At 38.3% G+C, this 10,716-nt stretch overlaps 1 protein-coding gene across 2 annotated transcripts; it reads right to left on the bottom strand.

The window, feature by feature from the left end:
- Positions 1 to 3,475: 3,475 nt before the first annotated feature.
- Positions 3,476 to 10,066, bottom strand: si:ch211-119o8.4 (somatostatin receptor type 3). Of its 2 annotated transcripts, none has more exons than XM_058763017.1 (3): positions 9,911 to 10,066; positions 6,313 to 6,747; positions 3,476 to 5,256 (listed from the first exon to the last, which is right to left on the bottom strand). In XM_058763017.1, exons 1-3 carry the CDS (start codon positions 9,985 to 9,987, stop codon positions 4,581 to 4,583), a joined length of 1,188 nt encoding a protein of 395 aa, XP_058619000.1. In that variant the 5' UTR covers positions 9,988 to 10,066; the 3' UTR covers positions 3,476 to 4,580. The 2 variants fall into 2 exon arrangements, with proteins under 2 accessions (XP_058619000.1, XP_058619008.1); XM_058763025.1 differs by lacking the exon at positions 9,911 to 10,066 and adding an exon at positions 7,685 to 7,818.
- Positions 10,067 to 10,716: the final 650 nt, after the last annotated feature.

Below are 10,716 nucleotides of genomic sequence, written 5' to 3'. Positions count from 1 at the left end.
CTTTAAGTCTCTATAATAGTGGCTTTTCAGATGAGAGCGTGTAGCCCCGCCCCCGCACCGTAGACACGCCTCTTCATTCCAGTCGTTACCTGAATGCTCCCAATCTCTCTGGATCTCTCTCTCAGTCTCAGATTAAGGTAACTCTTAAGGGTTTTATATTCTATTTGTCGATATGTTTACCGTTTATATTCTATTTATCGCTATTTATAATAATTCTAATGCTGTTCTGGTAATTCCATTGGGGTTGGTTATAGCCTAACCGATTCGATTATTTCTTTATACATTTTTGATTAGCATGTTAATTTTGATATTTTTTCGTAAAATGCATTCAGAATATGTGTATGTGCGTGTGTGTATATTGTTTGTATATAATTGTGTGGTTCTGTGTGTGTGTGTGTAGGCTATATATATATATATATATATATATATATATATGCATACTTTTTTTGTTTTGTTTGTTTGTTTGTTTTTTTTAAGATTAGCTAAAATGGCATGAGCTAGGAGTTGTGTATATGTTGCTGTACCGCCTCTTTTGTGACCGCAGTACCAGATCATTTACAAACAAGAGCCATTTGACTCCACTGTCTAGTAGAGTAAAACAGGCTGCAGGCTCTTCTCTCTCTATTGCTCTCTCTCCTACATGTTGTGGACAAGTGTTCATAAGCTTTGTCCTTGATAAGTACTTTGTTTGAATCACAGCTCTCCACCTCTCTACCCTTCCCAGACACATAAAGCATATCCTTCGAGATATTTTTCTCCAGTAGCCCTGACGTTTTCAAGCACTGCATGAATTATTGAGTGGTCATTAAGTTTTATTGCAGCCACATCAAGCATCATTTGTGTCACAGGTGGAGGTAAAAATGTTTCCTCACAGGCTTTTTAATAATTTCTGCGAAGACCAATTTATCTTCTGGTCTATCTCTCTGATAGTTTAAATTAACTATCATTAGGGGCCAAGAAGCGAAGAAGATTGGAAGCGGTCTGAATAGTCATCTGGTGGTCTCCCAGTCAAACACTTTTAAGCGCCCCTACCTGCTCAAAAATTGACTTCTTTTCTGTCCATAACACTTTGGTCTAGACTAGAGAAAAATTCCTCCATCTGCCCGCATTCATAGCTGATTGAACACTGTGTTTCCAATATCCACCATACTCTGCCTACAAATCTTATCACTGAATTTGTCTTCAGACCAGACCTTACAAAGCATGTTCAAGTAATTTTCATTAATGTGTAGTGATCATAAATCATACAATCTGATTAATAAACTTACGGTTTAGTGTCTTTAAATTCCCTGAGCCCAGTGATACCATTTTTTTTTTTAAAGCGTAGCCATTTTCCCTGTCTGCCGTTGTGAATTTTCATGTATATTGCTGTGTCTTAGCAAGACTTTGCATTGAAACAAAGCTTGGTCATTGGCATCATGACCTGGGCAGTTTGGGCATAGCGCCTTGCGGTCAAAGAAATTGAAACGTGATGCATATAATTGATAATAATTTGGCCTTTAGGGGTTGTTACATTGTTATGAACTGGCCCCCTCGGTCCGTTCGCCACGGGGCCCCGTCACAGTGTGGGGGCCCGGTGCGACCACACCAGTTGCACCGCCCAAAGGACGGCCCTGCCTCTGGCTTGCAGAGTATGATGGTGTCTCCATGTCTCCCATCTGCCAAATTGGATTTTGATGAAAACTGTTCTCCTTTCACAAATGTTGTTCAATTCTCTCCAAATTTGGCTCAGAGGCTCTTCATACCACACCGGACATCACATTTAATTTTTGTATTCAGAATGATGATCTGGCTGTTGCAGCAACAGAATTTTCTTCATTTAAGAATCAACCAGTTGACCGGTTGATTAAGGGATGTTTATTATTATAGTCATTTAACACCTTTCTTATTTTGTGCTTTTCCTCATCACACACATCTGCAATTGCTTTGTAAATACATATGTAATTTTATATGTCAGTAAAGATTATTAAATACATGTATATACTTAAAAATCATGATGCAAATAACCCTGCTGTTATACCATTCTTGGAGAGCAGAGGATCGTATTTTAGGTACATGTGACAGATTGCGTGTCACATTGCCAGCTCAGTGCAGCTCCACAGCAGTCTTCCAATCACACAGAGCGAGACCGCCTCAGTCCGTGGTGGTCTGGGGCATCGCATGATGACAAAGAGGGTCGAGAGGGACAAGTGGAGCAGGCTGAGCTCATGTCGCAGATGAGCTTGTTAATCTGCAGTGTTAATTGCATCTCATCAGACCTCACCGGCTCTGTGTGAGTCAGAAAGGAGTTTGATGTGAGCGTTGACAACTCTAATTATTCAGTAAACCCCCCAAAATATGACTGTTATAATTACAGTAGATAACGAGTGAGTTTAAGTGGGTACGTCTTGCGAGCGCGGTGAATGGGTGATGCTGTCAGTGTAATTGTGAGACAGCTCACCCCATTCTCATCGTTGTTCTCGTCTGCCTGTCTGCACTTTAACGGCGACCTCTTTGAACTGCTGTTAGCTCACTGAGGTCTGAGGGGATGTTGCATCAGATTAGCGAAAAAAAAAAATGTAAATGGTCACTTGCGTGGCTGGTGTTTTGCTGGTTTATTAAAAGGGTTTACAGCGAAACAAACCAATTTTCCAGTCACCTTTATAACCCATGTAAACAAACCCATTCATTAGTTTTGCTATTGTCAAATAACAGGCATCAGCAGAAAGCCAGCCTTCTTTTGATTTTTTGATTTTTTTTTACAGATTCCTCCCTCTACCCATCCTAGAGATGATTTCTAACCTGGTTGTTATTTTATAAAATGCCCAGCCTTGGATGCTGAAGTCAAGACCACAATGTCCTAATGCACACTGACGATGAGAAAATTACAAGCTTAAAATGAGTGCCACTCTGTAATGCATTTCAGAACAAGACATGTAAATAAAACAAGGGCACAGATTTGTTGTTCTGGAGAGATGAATGATTGACAGAGAGGGGCCAGTGCAGACTTTTTTATAGTCACATTTATAGACCCGGAAAAGGATTTTACCAAGTTAAAAACAGATGCCTGTATACTAGATAAAACATACAATACAAATACTATAAAAAAACATACAATGCTATCACCCTATTTTTTATTTATTTATTTTTTGGACATGACATAATGGTAATACCATAGTTTTGGAACCCTTTACAAAAAAGTACTGTGAAGTACATGGTGCAATGATGGTATTAGATGATAATACTATGGTAGTTTGAAATATACTAGCATGGTACTGAAATTTATGTACTATGGTACTTAGAATACCATGGTAACATGCTCAAAATACTTTTGTGATTTTATAATATATGTTAATATCATGGTTTTGGGACATGTTCCATGTTAATACCATAGTTTTAGAACATTTATCATGCTAATACCAGTATCATTTTAGTATCTATATACTATTATAGTATTTATTAATATTTTTAAAAGTTTTCTTAATTTTATGTGCTTTTTTCATTTGTATTAGTTAATATTTTTCGTAATATATCGGTTTAGCTTTAATTTATTTTTATTACAATAAAAATTGTTTTAGCTTCAGTTAATGGTAACAGCACTAGCTAATATATGGTTTTGGGACATACAGTATGCCATGCTAATGGTTTTGGTTTATCAAATTACCATGGTATTAGCATCTGTCTCCATCTCTGCCTATATGTTTTTGTAAAGGAAACACTTGTATTTCTTTTTCAACTCTGTATGCTGTATCCTTTTCTTTTATCCCTCCTCTCAGTTCAGATCAGGCAAAAGAGATGAACTGATTAGCAGGGAGGAGCATGGGGAATGGAAATTCAAGGAGAAAAATTGCCGGATCAATTCAGATCCACATTTTATTACACTGGCTACAATATTAGCAGAGAATGAAAAAAATCTTGTGAAGTAGGATGACTCATCCGCAGGTGACACAGTTCTGAGAGCTGCGGAGTTCTCTCAGTCATGCGTCTGTCATTAATGGGAAATATTTATATACTTTTCCCATTTCCGAAATCACAGTGCATTGCATTTCACATAAGGCTGACAATGATTGTCAAAAAACAGCACATATCGATGATTCATAACACCAATGATCAGCAAGCGAGACTCAAACGCACTACATTTAGCCTTTATAGACGATCTATCTGATATACAGTACCAGCCCACACAAATCTAATCTATTACTCACCGCACAAGCGATCAGAAACAAGCGAATTAAAAATGAACACATATGTCGTCGAGAACACGCTAATGTGTGCGAGCGTGACCGAGTTGGTGATAAAAATCTGCCGTGATACGTTTTTAGTGTGAGCGAGAGATTTTGAGAGAGGGGAAGAGAGCAGCTGGCGTGCTGGAACATTGTAAAATGTGATGCTGAGCCATAAATGCAGAGGTCCATGGTCTTATGTTTCTGTTCCTCTCTGTAGTGTTACTAAGCAACTCACAATCTCAGCCAGCATGAGAGGGATGAGGATGCTCTGGCAGAAAATACCTGTCATTGTGTGTGTGGCGTGTGTGTACTTTGTGCCTGCGTGTGGGTGTGCTTTGCTGTGAAGCAGGTATGTCGATCTGAGTGCACGCGTTCTCATTGTGGGTGCGTTGCTGCTAGTATGTGCTGAGGAACGTGTTGAGACCCAGGTTGTGAGTGGGGCTGTGTGGGAGCGTGTTTTGGCACTATGTGCTGTAGGAAGGTAGCAGCTCTCCAGTGTTGGTGCATGATGGGTAGCAGCCCTCTCAGTTGCCTCAGGGCTGGCTTAGATAGCAGAAAGTAGAGTGGCGGGTTCCAGCAAGGTGCCAGACAAATCAGAAGAATGGCAGACAGCGAGGCCACCTCCCACAGCAGAGACACCTCCGTATTTGACGCTGGCGACGGGGCGGTGGAGCTGGAGATGGGGCTTTCGGTTGAGCTGATGGAATTAAGGGACGGCGATAAAACATTGACAAACTCTAGTACGTAATAAGGCAGCCAGCTGATGGCGAACACCAGTGTGGAGCCGATGAGAAGGGCTGTGGCTTTTTTATTGCGGTGGTCCGCGGCTAGAGTGCCCCGGCAGCGGTATAGGTGTGTGATGATGAGCCCGCAATGCAGGGCGATGCAGAGTAGAGGAGCCACGTAATACACCAGAAATGCAGGAACGAGGAAGCCCAGCCAGTGACCGCGGCCCACTGACCACGTGCAGCCACTGTCAAACTGGATGTACGTGACTTTAGGTAGGGCCATGGCGATGGAAACCAGCCAGATAACAGCAACGGTGCCAGCTCTGTGGGCCAAACAGAGATACAGAGAATTCAATATATTTTATGCCACTTTATATCCCTGATGGCATTACCATAATACTTTGATATAGTGGTATTGTGTGTTGCACTTACAAAAATGTACTGGTGTGGTATTTTGAATGTGTAAACACCTTGGTAGTCATGATAAATATACGTGCAGTTTTTTGTATGTGAACACAGACACCACCTTATTTCTTCTCTTGACATGAATTTCAGTTCAAACATACCATAGTACCATCTAATTATACGATCACTGTACCATGGTACAGCCACAGCATTTTTGTATTGATATACCACAGGGTTTAATAGTATTCCAAGGCAGTTTGTAATATTACCATAATAAAATCATCAAAGTCAAAAAAAAGAAAAAAATTCCACGGTATTATTATTTTGACACTGCACCATAATAACACACTAAAAAAATATGGAAATTACCGTAATCCTCTTCAAAAAGTACTGTGAATTTAATAAATATGATTTTCATCTCATATTGATTCGCATTGCGAGAAGTATCTTTTTACTCAGTGTCAGCATTTCCTGGATCATTTTTCAGCGGAAGCGCGCCCTTCAGCTTTTCTTACACAGCGGCTGAAAAAATAAGATAGGCTAGTATTTTTAATTTTTTTTAAAAAGTAATATTTACCCGAGTTTGCATCTTGAATTAAAAGCGAGAAGGAAATCATTATAAGACTATAAAAGCACGTTTATACTGTGTTGAGAGCGAGTTGTTCACCTTTCTTGAACGTATTGTGACCTAAGCATTCTGATTCGTGAACAAATGACTCTTATGAGTCGATACATTTAGTGAATCAAAAACAGTGTAAGTCACAACCAAATGACGGTCCTTTTAATGAATCATTCAAAAAGATCCAAAAGTTATCCTTTGAATCAGTGTGATGGATCCTTCACTGAAAATCTCAGTGAAGGACTTTTCAAATTTTTTCCCAGTGATGGAATATTATATTTATATTATATAATATAAATATAACTTTTTCCCCTTTTTACAACTGTTTTTTTCTTTAGCTCCTTCAGATACTCACACCTGCGCAGGGGTGGCGGGGGGTCGTGTCGAGGGAGCCACTATTCGATAACGCAGCACAGAGAGGGCAGCCAGGCTGAAGATGTCCACTCCAGCAGTCAGGGAGGTCATGAAGCTCAACAACACACAAACGCCTCCTCCCAGCTGCCAGTTCTGAGAGCTAGCGCTTAGTAGCACACAGGGCAGGGTGAGTAGAGCACACAGATCAGCAAAACTCAGGTTTAACAGGAGGACCGAGCTGGGCTTTGAACGACGCCGTGGGTTACGCATCAACACCAACCACATGAGCAGGTGACCTCCGACCCCTACCAGCAGGGAGAGGATGCTGACCAGAGGCAGCACCAGAGAAAAGGAGATGGTGGTGTTGGTGGAGACCGTGTTGAAGAGCAGGTTTACAATGGCAGGCATATTGGATTGTGTAGAAATCAGCCAATCTCTGGGATAGAAAATAAAAAAAAGAATACAAAGATGAAGATAAATAGATAAAGCAATAGCTTTTATGCAGTACATACTTGATCAATAACCCACACACTGACATAAACAATACAAATCAGCCAATGTTACTCACACATCACACATCTCAGTAAAAATAAATGAGGAAAACTTTGCAATTGCCTTAAATTATACTTAACAACAATAATCCATCCCACAGAATATGGAGCAATGGGAAGACATGATAACCAGCCCAATAAAATCTGCAAACCAGCAAAATACGCCCATTAAATATGTGATATACTTCCTAGCACGGACATTTGCAATTACACTGACCAATTACTCACAGAGGCAGTGACAGGAACATATTCCAAGCACAATTTAAAGCCCATGTTTCAACATCCCCAACAGAACATCCATACGGCTATTAAACCTAGATGAACTTAGAGTTATTCATTAAGAAACCTAGTTTTGCATAGAGTGAAAAAAATCCTTCTATCCTTCAGCAGTGATAAAGATCGGCTAAAATAAAATAAAAACTGTATTTCATCTCCTGACAGTGGAATATTAATCTTATAATAAATACTTATCTGATTCCAACTCCACTGCAATTCTTAAGAAATATAAGTGAAATTCTATTCATAATAATATTTAAATTTGATGTAGCATTTGGTATGATAGACAGATAGACACACATATGTACACAGATAGATAGATAGATAGATAGATAGATAGATAGATAGATAGATAGATAGATAGATAGATAGATAGATAGATAGATAGATAGATAGATCGATCTCAATTTAATTGTCCAAAGTACTTGTCAAAAAAGTCAAAAAACAAGCTACAGCACAGAAGCACATATGAAAAGGGATGACAAAGGAGCAGGAGAAGAGAGTACACACACAGCACTGAACACTGGAAAGAAAGAAAAAAGTTACTTGATCAGGCATCAGTCTGGCAGTCTGTGGGCTCACTACTGCTCATCTGCTCTGAGGCACAGCATCCCCTAATGCAGCCACCCCCTTGACTCACACAGTCCAGCCCTCCACACACACACACACACACACACACACACACAAAAAAAAAAAAAAAGGGGACACACCTGATCCACATCTGACTCACTTTATTCATGCTCACACACATACACACACCTGAAATTCTAATCTGCCTCATTAGGATATAACAACATTCATGTGCTGTTATGGAGAATTTCAACGGAAAGAAACCAATTATGAGGCAGTGTTGAAAGGGCTAGGAGAGTGAAACAGGGAGCTAATTTACATCTATAAATACTTCATGATGCTCCTCAGCCTAACACCAAAAACACCACACACACAAACACTAAGAAATAAAGAATATAAACACACTCTCCTATACACTCTGACAGACTCGTAATTATGAAGTGAAACTGAGAAAATGTGTGATAAGTTGGTAAAGTTTCGTGATTAGTCAGGAAAGTTTTAGGCACAAGATACATGAATTGTTTACCTCTTTCTTGTCTCATAAACTTAAATCAGCTTGTAAAAGCTGATTACTGTAGGAATCTTCCGGTGTTTACTGGTTTCGTGTGATTGCAGCCATCTGCTTGAGTTACTCACTTTTTTCACTGTTCAACTTCAACTACTTGAGTGTGTGTCAGAGTGTGTGAAAGTTGCGAGAAAGAATTTGTGATTAAGTTGATTTTTGTATGTGTATTATGCACTTACACAAGTGTCATGGTTTTGGCATGCTACTCTTTTGTAACATCATAACATGTTTATTTGGCATGTGAACTATGATGTAACATACCATGGTAATGAAAAAATTGTTTTTTTCTTTTTCTGATTTGTCTGTCCATTTTAGTATGTCATTTTTTAATTAAGTTGTATTTTAGTTTAGTTTAAATACTCTTATTTGAATGTTTGAAGAATTAGCATAACACCGAGGCCAACTGTAAACCCATTAACGAGGCTGTAACTTCGCAATTGGCCATTATTCTTTTAGTCCACCTGAAACTGAACTTTTAAAGTTCATATGACTTGCTTACCACCACAGTACTTTTTAGTAAAGAATGGCGGCCAGAACGAGCGTGTTGTGTAATACTTTAATGAATGTGATTAACAGATAATAAATATGTATATTTGGTCCACACACAGCCCTTTGTTCCCTAAGTAAGTCCCATCATTTATGCAGCTGCCTTTAACGTCATGTCACTTCATTTACAGCTTCTCCCACTGCTGGTGTAAGTGGGTGTAGGTGTGTGTGTGTGTGTGTGTGTGTGTGTTAGAGAGGCCATTAATGAAATGATTTATGTATATTCTTACAATCCCCTGTGATTTTTACGTAATTGTGTGAACGTGTGTGTTTTGCTGATGCATGTAAGACATAATCATGTAATGACTTATAAGTGTCGCTCCTACATTTTAAACATAAGACAAATTGCTCCTTTGATCTGTGATGTTTTCCCATTGCAATTTAGCAGGTGTGAATATGAGTTTGAGTAATGGTGTGACAGAAGTTTGGAGCATGTCATACACAGATGTTGTGCATTTAGTTTGTATTTTTTGGAAATGTATGAATTTTCATGAGAAAAAAAATCTTTGAAATCTCATGTGCTTCAGAGATCTAAACAATATCTGAAACTGTGCTTGAATACATTTCCAAAGTCTGTAGTCAAAAGACTGATTTCTAAATATGAACTCTAACATTTCTCAACAACTTCTTTGAAGAGCTATATTGGCTATGTTATAGCTCTATGCCAACATTGTCTAATTTGCTTGTTTTTCCTAAGGAATTTTAGACAAAAAAGACAAAAAGTTGATACCCGAAATATAAGTGAGAACTGTATTGAGTCACCTGATCATGAAGAAGCCCCTCTGAGCAATAAAAGTTTGTCATTTTCTTTTGAAACAGTCAAATAAGTCTTGAAATAGATATACTAAATTTCAAGATAATGACCTATTGGTCATACATTATCTAGTTCAATACACATCTATAAATAAATGCACATGAAATAGTCATCTCAGTAGAAATGATTTGAGGCCACAGAGTGATAAATATTAACAAGCACATTGTATGAGAATGGTTGCAAGGAACAGTGGTCTAATACAAAGTTTGGAGCTCATTATAATGCAACAACTGACCAGTAAGAATCAAATATTCCAGAAACAATAAAATATTCATACCTTCTCATAATTGCCACTGATTTATAACTTTTACATTTATCTTCAAAGATGTAATTTAGTCGAATAAAAAGCCTCATGAAGTGATAGTGGAATAAATAGACTATTCTCTTCAGAGAGAGATTCTCAGTCACATTTAAGCAGCAGTCACAGACAATAAATTCCTTAATCTCTGCTTGAAAATTATTCTTCCGTAGCAAGGAGATGTTTGCTTGGCTTTGGGCCTCTACTGCCCTCCTGTGTCATTAAAAGGCAGTAAGAGACACGTTATGAGAAGCGGCATCTGGTATCCACTTCTGTTTAACCTCTCCTTGACTGAAAAACGGCTTTGAAAGGCCAAACAATACAAATGTTCAACTGCTAGTAATTAATCCATATAATGAGATCATATGTTTCTTGAATTCACTTCCAAAGTAATGACAGTCTATCTATAAAGATGATTGTAATCGGGTTCCCTGTTTCAAATATGTATCAAAACGCACCATGGTTTTACTATGTAGCGTTACTATGTTCATGCCACGTTAATATTTCATAATATTGTATTTTTTATCAAGCGTAAGAGACCTTTAATATGTAATACCATGATATTCTTTGAAGTACCCTGGAGTACCATGTAAATCTGGTATTATTACCAATGGTATTTTTGATATGTTAACCCCAGTTAATACACTGATATTCTTGAAGTATCTTGGAGTATTATGTAAATAAGTAATATGGTAATCATTCAATACCATGGTGTATATAAGAAAGTTCCATTGTGTTACTTTTTGTCTAATAAATCCTGTTCACTGATTTAAAAAGAACAACAG

Source organism: Onychostoma macrolepis, chromosome 02 (genome assembly GCF_012432095.1).
Source record: "Onychostoma macrolepis isolate SWU-2019 chromosome 02, ASM1243209v1, whole genome shotgun sequence".
Lineage (NCBI taxonomy): Eukaryota > Metazoa > Chordata > Actinopteri > Cypriniformes > Cyprinidae > Onychostoma > Onychostoma macrolepis.
This window is presented reverse-complemented; position numbering and strand designations above follow the sequence as displayed.

What these genes read in the sequence shown, in the direction of transcription:
- si:ch211-119o8.4 (XM_058763017.1), bottom strand. Translation starts at nt 9,987, where the DNA reads ATGAGGCTTTTTATTCGACTAAATTACATCTTTGAAGATAAATGTAAA. An exon ending in TCAGTGGCAATTATGAGAAG is followed by an intron (nt 6,748 to 9,910) that starts GTATGAATATTT and finishes TTTCTATCCCAG; the next exon opens with AGATTGGCTGATTTCTACAC. An exon ending in CCCGCCACCCCTGCGCAGGT is followed by an intron (nt 5,257 to 6,312) that starts GTGAGTATCTGA and finishes TTTGGCCCACAG; the next exon opens with AGCTGGCACCGTTGCTGTTA.